The following is a 15,003-nucleotide window of genomic DNA, read 5'->3' as shown; positions in this document are numbered from 1 at the left end:
ATGAAGAAGTAAGAACAACAGCTTTCCGCGCACTGTCAAATTTCCCACCGTTCTTCTTCTTCTTCTGTGCAATCTGTCGGCGGCTGGGAAAAAAAGCGCGCCGTCGCCACCTAATGGAGGGGGACTAAAACAGCAGCTAAACCATTTGTGTAGTTTGGAAATCTTTGCTGCTCAGCTCATTTCATTCATAATTATTACCTGCTGTCTTTGTTCTCGTCTTATAAAACCATCAGCTGTTTTTACATATTTATAGTGTGCTGTCAGCATTAATCCCACATTGGGGTGTTTTTTTTAATTTTTATTTGTTGATATCACACCTGCTGCCAGGAAATTAAAGGCAACATTTCAGCTGAGTTTTTAGCCTCATTTGATGAAAAATCTTCAGCAATGAATAGTTCTAGAACTTAGATTGTTGTTTCACATAACCAGATTGTGGTATTACTTTCATTGTGGTAATATCCTGCATGAAGGTGGATGGTTCCATATGCTCCTAAAGGACCATTTTGATCTCCAGTCTGTGCTGTGACTTGTTTGTCTTTGCCATGGTGGAGGCTGACCTGATTTTTAACCTTATGGAAGTCTGTACAATTCGCCACAAGTAAATACTGTCAGATGTGTGTACTTGACACCTGTTATTACTATTTCTGAGCTACACTGATATCATAATGCAAAGTGTAGAATCTATAAAAACGTGTTTATGTTTAAATATACTCTATAAAATACTATAGAAAGTAAATAATGTGTCACTTAATCACAAAACAAAGCATTGCATTTACTGTTTCTTAATGACGACGAACATACATTTACTAAATCATGATTTTATTGTTTATTTTGTACATTTGAGGTCATTTACATTCGTTAACTGATCTATAATCAGTGAGCCACTCAGTGTGGATAGGTCAATAATCTTATGTCAAAATTCTAGCATTGCTAGTTGATTTCTACAGTGTGTTCCTGAACATAGACGATATAGTGGTGAGTGTTTTCTCCCTGAGTGAGGACGGTCAGAGCCTCCAGGCCGTGTTCATCCTCCACCACCATCACCTGGTCACCGGTTAAGTCCCCGTCTTCGTTCACCACCATCAGCTGCTCGCCGCAGTTATCAATTTCCTGTTCGTCACCCACCTGCAACTTTGGTCACAACTCAGCATCAAAGTTTTGTTGAAACCAGTCGCACTATTCTGTGTGAGTGATATGATGACGTTTACCTGCTGTACAACGGTAACAGTGCCTGGAGCCATGGCGACCATGGAGGTGACAGCATCATGAGCCTCTGAACTGAACTCAGTGATCTCCTGGATTTCAACTGAACAAAAAAGTCAGTGTGTTAAACAATGCACGTACTAAAGCACATTAATAACATAAATAAATAGAAATAGCGATGAACAGCACTTCCCCAATTGCATGTGCAGATAAACTTTTTTTTTTTTTTAAAAAAGGTCTCTGGTCTGTGCAGAGGCAGTAACGTATCTATCACATGTCTGTCACTGTTGTTACCGTTATCGTGCAGCACTGCTACAGGTTCTTCTGTCAGCAGCTCTTCAGTCACATAATGGGCCTCGATTGTCTCACCAGTCTGGATATTTGTACATATGGCAGATATTGTATTATCTATTACTCAGGCTTTGACAAATAAAGACATCTGTTATATATATACTTTGTGATATCATGGTGTAGCTAGTGAGCATCGCTTTCTTCTCATATGTTGGCAGTAGTTTCAAAATGTCTAAATCAGACATTCAGTGACCAGTAAATTAATGCAATGCCTCTTTTTCTCAGTGTAAAGTTTATGTTTATGTACATGTTTACCTCCCAGGTTTCCACTTTCTGGATGTGTTTGTTCTTCATGTGGCGATTCAGCTCCCACTTGGTGCCGTAAACAAAGTCACAATCCGGACACTTCTTTCCACCTAAACACAGACCAACACAAACAATGAGAAACTCTTTTCATCTTGTATTAAATATATTCCCATTTCTGACAGCCCCAACCATAACATCAACTGCACTTTAAACAGTATTTAAACTTATGGTCGTAAGTAAGTGAACTATATTTGTAAAGCGCGTTTTAAAACCAGGGAAACAAGGTTCTGTACATTTCAAACACTGAGGAGGAGTAAATCGTTAAAAACAGGAAAGAAAAGAGGTGAGACCTTGCTGTTTCAGAGCATCAGCGCTGGGCAGCCCGGTTCCGGCATTCTCATATTTCTGATCTGGGTGTTTCAAGCTGTAGTGTCTCTTCAGAGGACCAGTGAGGTTACAGGAGTAGCGGCAGTGGGCACAACGGAATGGCTACAAAGACAAGAACACGCACACAAGTAAAAACAGGAAATGTGAGGAGGACGAGCCTGAATTGTTTAGTATCTGTTGATTTTTCTGAACATCTCATCAACAGTGATTGTTTATGACCCACTTGTATTGTTTAAATTTGCTTGAGGAAATGGGCTGCGAATGGTTGACTAAATCTACTTATTGCACTGATAATCTACTAAGTGATACTCAACTGTTGAAAGATGAAATGTAAAAGTTAAATACATACATCTGTATATTATAAAGACATACATAAATATTCATAAAATGTATAATTATATTAAAATTATGACATACTTTATGGAAATCAATTTTACATTTCCCAAACAGAAATGAATGGGGTTTGACGGTAATATCTTTCTACTAATATATTACCATGCATTATTAGAGATACAGTATAGTATAATGCTATTTATATTTCTACATACTGAGAATAAGGTGTATGTTTGTGTGTGTGTGTGTGTGGGGGGGGGGGGGATTCCAACCTTAAATTGAGCGTGTTGCTCCTTATGTCTGAGCAGGGAAGGTTTAGAGACCGCGGTAAAGTCACACTCCGAACATTGAAACCGCTTCCCTGAACAAACAAAGAGTACTGCTCTTATTTTTTATCCTCGCTTTGCACATCCTCAACCTCTGCTAATCCAACAGAATACTTGTGATGTACAGTACATAATCATTATAAAACATCAAATAGATTAATTATCAAAAAGATAATGGCAAGTAGAAATATAAATAAACTGCGAAATTAAAAAAAAAACATCATCACCAGGGACACAGGAGAGATGGCATACCTTCTTTTGTGTGGCTCTGTCTGTGGCATTTCAGTGTGACTTTCGATTTGAACTTTTTACCGCACAGATCACATAGATGAGGTTTCTCAGTGTTGTGTCGATTCATATGAGACTTGAGGTTGCTCTTGCTGCGACCTGTGTAGTCACACAAGCTGCAGAGGAACGGCTTCAGACCTGCACAGATGGACACATGTGCAAATACACACTTAAAAAGGAGCCCAGAAAACACAACTCGATAAGAATATTGGAGAACAGCAAATGCTAAAAAGAGAGAGTTTGGGGTTTTTCAACCTGACAAGAAAGGTACCACAGCCTCGTGAAAGATGTAACTTCAAAGTTAACATTTTATCAAGGTCTGCAAGTGTTTAAGCAGAGACTGAGGGAAGGAGGACTAACATTTAATTTCCTTGCAACAAAACTCGTAACATCGTGAGTGCGTGTTAAAGGCAGAGGGATGTCTCACCTTCGTGGGCCCAGATGTGCTGCTTAAACTCTCTGCTCTTCCTCAGGAAGTAGGAGTCACAGTACGGGCACTTCTTCGCACGCTGCGCAATCAATCCTTTTCCCCGCACAGGCCGCCCATCTGTCCAACACACACACACACACACATGACCATGTGACAAGGTATTTAGGCCAATCTGGACAAAGTTTCATTCAAAACAAATTTGAATTATTTTCTCATAAATAATGGTATTCCAGGTTATACAAACATTCAACAGTACCAAAAGAGCATACTCCATAACAAACATTACCTTGTAACATAACTTGATAATGAAACAAAGCTTAATTAGAGATGCTTATCTAAAAATGGAGCAAATAAATATCTGGATGTATTTGTGTGTTCTTTACCAGGGTGGGATGTTTTCATGTGCTTTTTTAGCTTGTGCTCTGCAAAGCTTTGCTGGCAGACGGGACAGGCCACACTCTTCCCCTGAAAAATCCACAGCAAGACAAAGACATCATCATGTTGTTATTACAGCCCTCACAAAAACAAAAAAAATATTTTGCATGACAGCTCCGAACAAATTTAAATAAAAAAACATGGAATCAGAGATTGATAATTCTTCCAGGTTGTGGTAAAAACCATGGCACAAAAGGTGAAGAGGTCAAACTACATATACTGCAACAGCTCTTGAACTCCTCAGTGTGCCAGGGGTGTACAGGCAGTCTATCAAAAAGGACTTCTCCAAATAGTGAGGATTTCCTCAGGCTGGTTACCTGTTCCTGGTGCGTCCTCAGATGGGCTTGTAGTTTGTATTTGTCAGGTGTGGTGTATTTACAGCCGGCATTGGAACAAGGCAGCAGCAACCCGCTGTGCTTCTGTATCTGGTGCCGCTTTAAAGAGCTTTTAGTGATGGACGAGTAGCTACACTTTGTACAGTAATGCAGGTGCTCCTTGGTGTGGGTGCGCACATGGATGTTATATTGGACTTTGTACCAGAACAGTTTACCTGTGTAGCAGAAAAATAGGGGGAAAGGATTAAAGTATCAGTACAAAAACAATACAATGTAGAAAAAAACAACTAAAAATAACAGAACAAAACCAGTTGACATAGGGGGATTTCATCATCTCACCACAGTACTGGCATTCTAAGTCTCCGTAAAGTCTCCTGAGCTGCTGGAAAGTATCCATGTTGAGGTGAGTCTTCTGAAGAGATGAAAACACCTGCTGGAATGCACTCTTCAAAGCAGAGATAAACAAAACCATTCAAATTAATCAAGTGGAAATAACACAACATTGAACCAATAATAGTAAGAGCTTCCCCAAACTGTCAAACAATACAATCAATAACTGAAACAAGAAGAACCATGAGAACTTTCAGATTTTTTTTCCATTGAGTTTAGTCGTATTGGTGTGTTGTTGTTATTCATATTTCTTGAAGACAATAGTAAACATAATTACTTTGGCATCTTTTTTTCAACACAATCATTGCCTGCCATCACCTTTGTTTGATAATTGATTATCATTCAGTCACTCCAAGCAAAATATGAATATTCTCCTGTTTTTGCTTCTCAAAAAGAGAAATAAGCAAGATAAACAAAGACACCCGACAAAACCTAAACAAATAAAAGATTTACCTTCTCTGAATGTGGAGTTTGATCCTCTGCCGCTGGAGGAACCGGTGACGAAGGTGTGTTTACTCTTAAATCAGGTAACTCTGAGTTTCCTGATGAAGAAGGTGTGTCTGTGTTTTTGGCTGCATGTGTGTTTTCTTGAGTCCTCTCCTCCATGTGAGAGCTGTGATTGCTCTCCGGTGATGGACAAGTTTTTGTGTTGTGTTCGTGACTGTCAATATTCTCGGCTGCAGGGGTGCATGGGTCTTCTGAGTTGGCCTGTGCTGCTTCCCCAGCTGTGGTTTGGTCCTGTATGTCAGTGGGAGTTGAAGTTTCTATAGAAATCAATTTTTGTGTTTCTTCTTCTTTGACCTGCAAATCTTCAAAACCTTCACCCTGAGCTATAGCTTCTTCCACCTCATTCTCCCTCTCTACCCTTGCGACAGTTTCCAGTATCTCTGCTTCACCGACAGGCAACTCCTCCCCTCCGACACCATTACTTCCACCCTCCTCCCTCATCCTCTCATCTTCACCATCCTGCTCTGTCCTGGGCTTTTCCTGTCCCCCTCCTTCCGTGTCCTCCCTCTCCCCGTCCCCCCTCGCCTCTCCCCCGGGCTGTTTCAGAAAGTAGCTGTTATCGATACAGTCGCTGAAGGCCTGCTCCTGGTCCAGGCCGGCGTGAGACTCTTTCAGGTGACTCTTTAGTCTCTGACAGCTGACAAACTTCCCGTCACACACAGAGCACATGTACAGGAAGAGGTGCTTCTTGACATGAACGGCGAGGGCGTCCAGCTTGGTTGCTGCATGGTCACAGAGCAGGCAGGCGAAGGGACGCAGAGGCCCGTGGACCAACCGGTGACGCTCCCGCTCGAGCTGGTTCTTGAAGCGTCGTTTACAAGTGGGACAGTGGTACAGGAGCTGTCTTAGGCCCTGACGAGTCTTTAAACTACAACAGACAAGTGAATTAGAAAGGCAGGTGTGTGAGTTGGTCAAAAAGTAGATACGGATGAATTCAATTTTCATGCACAGCAGGTTGTACCTCAGTTCCTGGTAGCTCTGGTGGACCTTAGGGTCTTTGAGGTTATGATGTTTCTCCATGTGTTTCAGCAAGTTCTTGACATCGGAGTATTTTTTCGCACAGAAGCTGCAGTGCTGCTTCACCTTCATGTGGACTCGCTCTACGTGGACCTGCACGACCAGAAACGCAGAATTACAGCAGCGACCAAAAAACGATAGAAAAACAGAATCAAAAACAGGGAAAACTGCTTCTCACAGAACGAGAATCAAAGAGTACAACCATGTTTTTAGGGCCGGTGCAATATTCAACTCACTTCTATTCTGCATTGGGTAAGGGTTAGGCCCTAACCACAAACCCATACCACACCCTTCCACCAACTTTTGTGGTAATCCATCCAGTAGCTTATCAACAAACAAACAAACGCAGAGGAAAGCTTTAAAGTAATAAAAATAACCTTGAGGTGTCCTGGGCTGAGGCAGGTGAAAGAACAGTGCTCACAGCTGAACTTCTGTCCTGTGTGTTTCCTCAGGTGAACGTTTAGGTTGGCTTTGAGGAAAAAATAAAGTACATAGGTGAGTGAGCAGTTTTTTTTACAGATTAACAAATATTTATTTTTCTGGCTGGGATTTCTCTGTGTGCGTGTGTAAGCGAGCCTGGATTCACCTTTGATGGCGGATGCGTAGTCACAGTGTGGACACTGGAAGGGTTTCTCCTGCGTGTGCGTCCTGAGGTGAGCGACCAGCGAGTGTCTGAACTTAAAGATCTTTTTACAGAGCTCACAGGTGAAGATCTTCAGCTGGCTCTGAGGTAAACTGGGAGACAAGATAGCGACAATATTATATTTTCCCATTGACTACTCTTGCTATGTCTGCACAGTGAACAACAAGCAAACAAACTAAATCACTTTTAACTCTACTTGTAAAATTAGATGCTGTTATGTTTACAACAATCATTATAAAGCTTGTAGAAGTTTAAATGGAAATGAAAATGTAACTACTATAAAGTAAATGTAAATACTATAAAGTGAAATTATGTATAATATTCATACAGTACTTGGTATTGTTTTGCTTGATAGAATATTCCTGGAAGCCTCTGCTGGCTGCTGCTTCTGTTGTTGTTGTTGTTGTGAAGGTTGGGTTGGAGCTAGAAAACATAAGGATCCGATTACTGACTGTAGATTGAACATTGATGATCAAACAACTAGAAGTCGATGTTGAAACAGGGCGATATAACATTATTTATGCGTGTGATTGATAGGTCATCTCTCAGGTCTGTTGCAGTGTTTTGATAGATTTGATCACTGATTGTAAGATATTATGCTTAATCATAAATTATGTTCAAAGAATTTCATGGTAGATTTAGATTATCCATTATATAACAGTACCTCGGGTCTTGGTCCGTTTCAGAGTTATAGCCCGAGATGGTGGCTTCGCTTGAAAGGTCTTGTGATGGACTCTGGACGACTGCAGACAGCTGGGTGACCTGAAAGATTCAGTAAATAATGGTGAAGCAACTAAAGTAATTTAGGATTAGATTAAAAAAAATGACTGGAAAGAAAAAATGCAATCACAGAATGTCCTTATTTTTAAGTCAGCTCAAATGCAAAAATTTGGAGGAAAAATTGTTTTATTTTACTTTTGGGCCCGAGCAATACGCGAAAATCAAGAGCTTACATAAAGACTATTTTGACAGTAGAAAGTACTTACAATGGAAGGTGTTCAGAGGGACATTTCCTTATGAAACACTAAAAGAAATACCTTTTATTTATTAGGGCCCGAGCACCGAATGGTGAGAGGCCCTATTGAAATTGTAGTTCATATTCAATTTTGTGAGCACCATGGACCAAACTTCCTTCACATCCATGATGTACCAGATATTGGTCATATCAAAATTGGGAAAAATACATCTAAAGCTTATTTTTTCAGTGCAAAAATTGACTTTTCTGCAACTACTCTGAGTTGTGTCTTTGATATTTCTGTATATTTCTTACCTGAGGCTGAGTCTCGTCGAGAGCAGACTCTGTATCCCCTGAACTGTTCTCTACTGGAACCATTTTAAAAACACCTGTTGAAATTAAGGTAATATTACACATACAACATACTGCCTTCCATAATCGAGACATATATTTATTTCAATAACATTAACAAAAGAAAAACTCTGACCTGGAAGTGTCTGATCTTCTTTCAGAACAACGCTGATGACTGATTTCTTGTTTTCTGTTGCTGCGTCTCCTTCTTTGGATATTTGGCTTCGGGCATTTGTCTGGGAACTGAATCTGCCAATGGCTGCAAAAGAGACACCAACAAAATGTTCAGCCTGTTTGGACTATAAAAATAAACCTGAACTGATTCGAGATAGTAACACTGAGTATGTATGCAGATCGAATGACTGCAGGCATCTTTCAGCCAATGGCAACCTTCTAACCCAGACTAGCTAAAAGAGGTTGGGATTTTTTAATGCGTTCATTTAGGGTACAGTAAATATCACAGCCATCAGTTCTGCTTTCAGACTTTAAAACAAAAGTATAAAAGTAAGAATGTATTTAAAGAAACAATGTCCAGAGCCTGAACTTACCTTTTACTGGCATCTCTGTGTTTCGCTTCTTCTTGATTGGAGCAGCTTCCGCAGGGTCCAAAGATCCAGAATCCTCAACATCTTCTCCGACAAAGTTTCCCCCTGAAAATTTTTTTTTAATCAGTCCAAACAATCTGAATTACGAAGTGCAGCGAATGTATGTAAATGGTATTTTTCTGTACTGTATCCCCTACATTTGTAGTTAACAGACATATTTAATGATGTGTAATTAAATTTTCTAAAATGCTTCCAGAAAGCCACCCAACTTAGTGCCGATTGTCAAGATATGCGGCACATGTTCACATATTGTTACTTATTTCAAATGTCTGTATTTGCCATGTCACTCCTCACCAATCTCCTCTTCGTCGTCCCCCTCGTCTTCTCTCAGACATATGTGTTTGAGGATCTGTCGTCTGTTGCTGAAGGAGCGATGGCATTTTTTACAATTAAGTTCCAAAATCCTAGTATAGCTTTCACCTAGGAGAAGAACATAAAAAAAAATGAATCAGAATCTAGAGTGAAGGAAACCGTTTGTCTAGCATATTTACAAGAATCATTGAATCCAACATTGGCCGTCCTGGATAACCTAGACTAAGAAGCTAGTTATAAACTGGCCCAGTTAACCATGGATAACCTACAATCATGTTCCTGTTAAAAGTCGGAGTCATATTTATTACATGCAACATCATCAGAACAGTGATCGATGTATTCAATACGATATGAGAAAAAACACTGCAACCTGCTGGTAAATGGTGTTACAGCAACAGAAAAAAGTGATAATCAACAAGGTGAATTGTAAACAATACATAAATAACTAGAATATTAAACAAACCCTGGAAATAGTTTTCAGATTTTTTTTTTTTTTGGGGGGGGGGGTTAAAGGATAAACTGTAAATAATACCAGGAATTTTATCCAAATAGATTTAAACTTTTTTGTGTCATGATCAAACTATAAAGTGATGCAGATAAAAAAGAGGGGTAAAAATCATGTATTCTTCTGCTGCCAAAGAAGGAAGAGGAGAGGAGAAGTGGCTCATATCTGATGAGGTCAATTTGACTGAAATGTTCATTCATAATAATGGTATTGATATTTTTTTAATAACAGACTTCAGAGGGTTTTGTTTTTTTATTTCTAACCATCATCATACAGCCTCCTCATGTTGTTCTGGGTTTTCATAATAGAGTAAGAAAGTAAATGCATTAACGTTGTCAGGATTCAATTATAGAAACAGTGTCATGATAGAAGTGGAATTAAAGTAGTGACGGCGGGTTCTTGCACTGTTACCACCGCAGTTAGCATGGTGGCTAGCCCGCTAGCGCCGTTTTGAAAGCTTGTTATAACCGTATGTGACCGTGCACACATGCCGTCAGTGCTCTAACGAGCCACCGTCAGTGCTCTAACGAGCCACCATCAGCCCGACAACTCCGCTGGCTTAACACACACGTCACATAAATCGTAGAATCGTAGTTGTGTTTGGGTTTGATGCTACAGGGAAGGAAACAGGAAGTTTGAGGTCCGGAAATGACGTCGTAGGGAAATGACGTCGTAGGGAAATTATGTCGTTCGCGGACCAATCACAGCCAAGAGCTGTCCGTGGGCTCTCCGACATGAAGACGGACAGTTAGAAAAATCAGACGTGTACGAAAAGCTCTCCGAGGCGCTCGGAGAGGGCGTTCCACGACGGATAGGGCGGTCTTATCTATCCGTTTTAAAAAATACGTACAAGCATAAATTGGCCTTTAGTAAAGGCTGTCAGGTTCACTCAGTGTGAATTCCATTGATTAGCTTCTTCCAGATGATAATCGTCCTATATTTTACATGAAAAATAAATAATCACAGTATACTAAGAAATAACAACAGATTTACCTTCTATTGAGCCACTTTGTGGGTCTCCCTGCTTCTTATTCTCCTCCTCCTGTCCATGAGAATTATCCGCCGGAGAATGGGTGGAGTCGGTCTTGGACTTCTTCGTGGAGCCTTTTGGTCGCCCTCGCTTTCGCTTCACTGGGCCCTCTGTGGACCAAAGAGACAACAGAGGGGTTTGCAATGTACAAAACCAAAAATCAACAATGAGATTATGCCACAAGCAATTGTTTTCTGAGAAGCTAAAGCTCTACTGTAGCTTCTGCCTTTGCATAGAACTCCAATGTCCTCCCCCAGAGACAATAAAAAGAAGATCTGCAATACATCATACCAGTACATTCATTAGTTGTAATAACTTTTCATTTTAATTATCTTCTAAATAACTTTGTACAATAAACTTGATGGTCCAGTTGTGAAATTGATTCATATATTAATGCTCTCGCACTGATTATCAAATTAAAGTCATCCTCAATTTAGTGGATGTAGTCAAAACGATTATGACACAGAATGAAGTAGTCCTGGCAGTTCCTGCACCAATCTGACCTGTCGGTGTCTCCAATGGACTGTGTATATAAGTCTCCACAGGCTCGGATGCCAGGGGCTGCAGCGCAATGATGACATCACCAGGAGGTTCCTGCTGGGGATGCTCCTGGGAGCAATGGACCAGGAGCAGAGGGCGACTGGGAGAGAAGAGGTTGCACAGCCGACACATGAACACAGAACCAGCTGGAAAGACAGGGAGAGGAAAGGTGTGAGTAAAACATGTCATTCTAAAATAAGAGCGTGAGAAAAATGAAAAAATATCAAAACAATGCCACGTGCACTATCTCATGTGTGGAGGCATTTCACCCCATCCAATTTAGAAGGAAAGGCTGTGTACATTTGCAAATACTGTGCAAAGACCTATGTTAAGAATGACACAACGATGCAGAAGCGTATAGTCAAGTGCCCAAAGTTTCCTCAGGGCTCAAATCAGCCTATGACAAAACAAAATGTTTATATTGATGTCTGTATATGACAAGGTAAATACAGTTAGTGTAAATTACCCACAACATTTCCAGTTTATTCCCGTATATTCCCGTTAATTCCCATGGAAAGTTTCCAACTTTGAATATTCCCGGAAATTTTGCAACCCTAGTTAAATATGATGTAAAAAGTAGTATATAATGAAACTTTCATTTTTGAGGGCATCATACGTAAACTCAAAATTTGAAATTAAAATAGTTTGTGATTAATTGATTCAACTGCTGCAGGTTAAATATCAATTGTTATTTTTCTCCATGTGAGTTTTAAAATTTCCTCAAACTTTTCATAAAGTAACATGTGTAGCACCTCAATACATTGAGTTAGTGGAAAGAACGATGCCATGAAACGATGAGTTCTTTAAGTGACTGTTGCATTTTTCTCCACATGATGATGATGATGCTTCTGTGTCCACTCAGTCTGATGATGTTTTAAAACTTTCATCACTTCTGATCTAACGATGGAGGAGTCAACTCTTCAGGAAACACACGTTCACAGAATCAAACCAAACACGTGTATTCAAATGTGAAAATCATATCAACGGAGTCCACAGAAAATACAGGATTCTTGCAATGAATGGTTTCTAATGTAGAAGCGTTTGGTTATTTTGATTCGGCCCGAGCGAAAATGCAGATCCGACATATTCGAGTTGAAGCAAAAATTCGTACCTGCTCCCTGTGCTGCCATTTCTCCAACGCGTGAGCGGCAAAATAAAACTGATTTATCAACGGTCACGCGTCATCATGCGACTAGATATAATCTCCACTTTAGGTTTAGAGAGAATTTTGCATTACGTGTGTAGAAATTTCTGTCGAATCTGCGACACGAGTAATTCCCTCCAGCGGAAGCGTAGACTCTAGCGAACAGGATCTGGTGGTAATGTAGCCCACAGCGATCTTTGTGGCTGGAAGACTGAACTGCGGTTAGGTGGGGAAAGGCAGCATCCTCAGGCATTGAGTTTTTTTTCTCAAATAGATTCCAGGTTATTCCTTCTAACACTGTTATTACTGCATTATTATCCAACATATTTGTGTCAAGAGGTGTCAAAACTATTGTTGTTAAGTTTTGGGGCAATTAGGGGGAGTCTCCCAGAGTAATGCTCATTGACAATAGGGCTTGTGATTTTATGTTGGATAATTTCCAGCAAAAGGGAACATAATTAGACCATCCAATATTATAGTAAAAATTTATGTGAACTCTATGGAATAAATAAATTACTGAAGTAAGTATTCTTTATGTTGTCATGTCCGTATATAAATCAAATACCGAGACCCATTCACTGCACTGTGAGAAAAGCTTTTAGTTATAATTCCTCACTTAAGGCTTTATCGTCAAGCTGGTAGACATGGCTTAATGTGCATTTATAAATCCATTAGTAGTAACAATAGGGTTTTTTTATTGTGCAGCTAAAATGGTTATAAAAAAGTTTTAAATTTGGCACATTCTTCTTTTACTGCTGTTTTTAATTTCCGTTTGTGATTTTATGTTTTCTAATTTCCAGCTAAATAAAAAGTAACAAGGCCACAAAATAGATACCCATACACATATTGCAAACGTGAACTGCTGAACAACTATTATCATGTAGACACAATGACACAACTTTTATTAAACAATGCAAGAATTTACAGACATACAAACATTTACAGCATTTTGTTTTTACATTAAAAAAGTGTCAGCTCAGGCCAGTCCCAATGAGCAACAACAGCTAAAGGCAACCAAGCACACACACACACACACACTCACACTCACACACACACACACACACACGTTCATTATATAAGGAAGAACAACAAACTGTACTACTGCCTCTTTTTCTTTACATACCCTGCACTAATTTCTTTCTCACAAATTGATGGAGATTTGGAGTTTTCATAACTCCGATGCAGAGGTGACTGTCATAAGCAACCTGCTAATACATAAAAGTGCATGCTCTATTATCAGAAAAAAACAAAATTCAAATCAAATCTGAATGAAAAATGAAACAAGTGTCAGGAGCAGTTCCTAACAGGAATCATTCAGGAACAAAACAAGTGAATAAGTAAATTCAACCTCAGAAAAAAAAAAGTGTGTCAGAAACTTTAACCTGGTCTAGAAAACGTGACAATGCACCGTAACATTTTTAATAGAATTAGAGCAATGTCTCATTTGTCCACGTTCATGTCAGGCCAAACATTCCCTCGGATTAAAACTGAGAGCTTGACTTCTAAGTGTCATCAACTGCTGGGGTGACAGGCGTTCCTCCGTTACCACACCATAATGTAAAAAAATATTTGTAATACCAGAAATGATTTAATGGTCTTTGCACATTTGTTGAAGGGAGAGATTCACATTGAAGAAAGTGACAATTTGTGGCTCCTCTTTTAATATTATTTACATCTAGTTTACATTGCTCTTGAATTCATGTCATGTGAGATTACAGTAGATTTATTAACATTTCCTATTTATATAACACATATGTAACATGTATAACCTCACGTGAAATCAGTTGCTGCTAACCACTACGTTTCCTTCTGTGGGTGTCATTTAACAGAGCATAACACATAATGCACACACACATATGTAAACACATTACTCAAGCACAGTGTATGACGCAATATTAAAACAGCGACTGCAAGCCATCCGCGTTATAGACGCTGTGTACGAATGGATGAGAACTAGCCCTTATATCTGCAGTTACACTGATAACAGACACCAACAGGAAAAATGTTAGAAGAGAATACTGAAAAAAACACGGAGCTGCTGGGGTGATGTTATTCTTGGGTTTCACTGATTTAAGTTTTTCGTCTAGCAAAAATACTTCAAAAGGTTTCTCATAGCAAAACATTAATCTCAAAGAAACACAAAAACTGCATTTAATTACATTCCTCCATTATAGATAAGTTTAAAAATATTGAACATCTGTACATAGGTTTTGAAGGCCGATACATCAGGTTTATATAATAAATCTTCAGGTGTCCCTGTGCGCACACACCATGGGTTTGATTTATTGAAAAAATTGAATGTGATACAAAAACCTCATCACATTATCCGTGACCCCAACTTTGTGTTTTTAACAGAACTATCTAATAAAGCAGATGTGCTTCAACAATTAGCCACAAAACTCAATATTTATGGGATTTTCCATTCCTCATCTCTTTCCCATCGCTCTAAACTGCATAAGCGAAAATGCAATAGCCTAAACTTTAAAAGAAAAGCAATCATTACAAACAAAGACCAAAGATGGAGTCTTATTAAATTACCATAAAACCTCTCAGAAAGACCCCAACTAATGGGTTAATGATGCGAGTGAGGCAAGGCGTATGGTTGGATTCCTGAGAATGTAAGTGTGTGTGCGTGTGTGTGTGTGTATGCGTGCGTGTGTGTGTGTGTGT

General features: G+C 39.4%; 1 protein-coding gene across 1 annotated transcript; it reads right to left on the bottom strand.

The window, feature by feature from the left end:
* Positions 1–820: 820 nt before the first annotated feature.
* Positions 821–12,445, bottom strand: LOC133014065 (zinc finger protein ZFAT-like). Its single transcript, XM_061081196.1, has 24 exons — positions 12,301–12,445; positions 11,153–11,335; positions 10,613–10,759; positions 9,097–9,222; positions 8,746–8,847; positions 8,334–8,456; positions 8,162–8,235; positions 7,556–7,653; positions 7,225–7,314; positions 6,835–6,983; positions 6,626–6,717; positions 6,193–6,341; positions 5,178–6,099; positions 4,674–4,779; positions 4,317–4,549; positions 3,948–4,029; positions 3,562–3,681; positions 3,099–3,272; positions 2,793–2,881; positions 2,151–2,289; positions 1,810–1,910; positions 1,498–1,576; positions 1,209–1,306; positions 821–1,125 (listed from the first exon to the last, which is right to left on the bottom strand). Exons 1-24 carry the CDS (start codon positions 12,317–12,319, stop codon positions 931–933), a joined length of 3,690 nt encoding a protein of 1,229 aa, XP_060937179.1. The 5' UTR covers positions 12,320–12,445; the 3' UTR covers positions 821–930.
* Between the last annotated feature and the right edge of the window lie 2,558 nt (positions 12,446–15,003).

The sequence above is a fragment of the Limanda limanda genome, chromosome 11 (assembly GCF_963576545.1).
Source record: "Limanda limanda chromosome 11, fLimLim1.1, whole genome shotgun sequence".
Taxonomy (NCBI): domain Eukaryota; kingdom Metazoa; phylum Chordata; class Actinopteri; order Pleuronectiformes; family Pleuronectidae; genus Limanda; species Limanda limanda.
The sequence above is the reverse complement of the archived record's forward strand: the minus strand, read 5'-3'. Positions and strand labels throughout refer to the sequence as shown.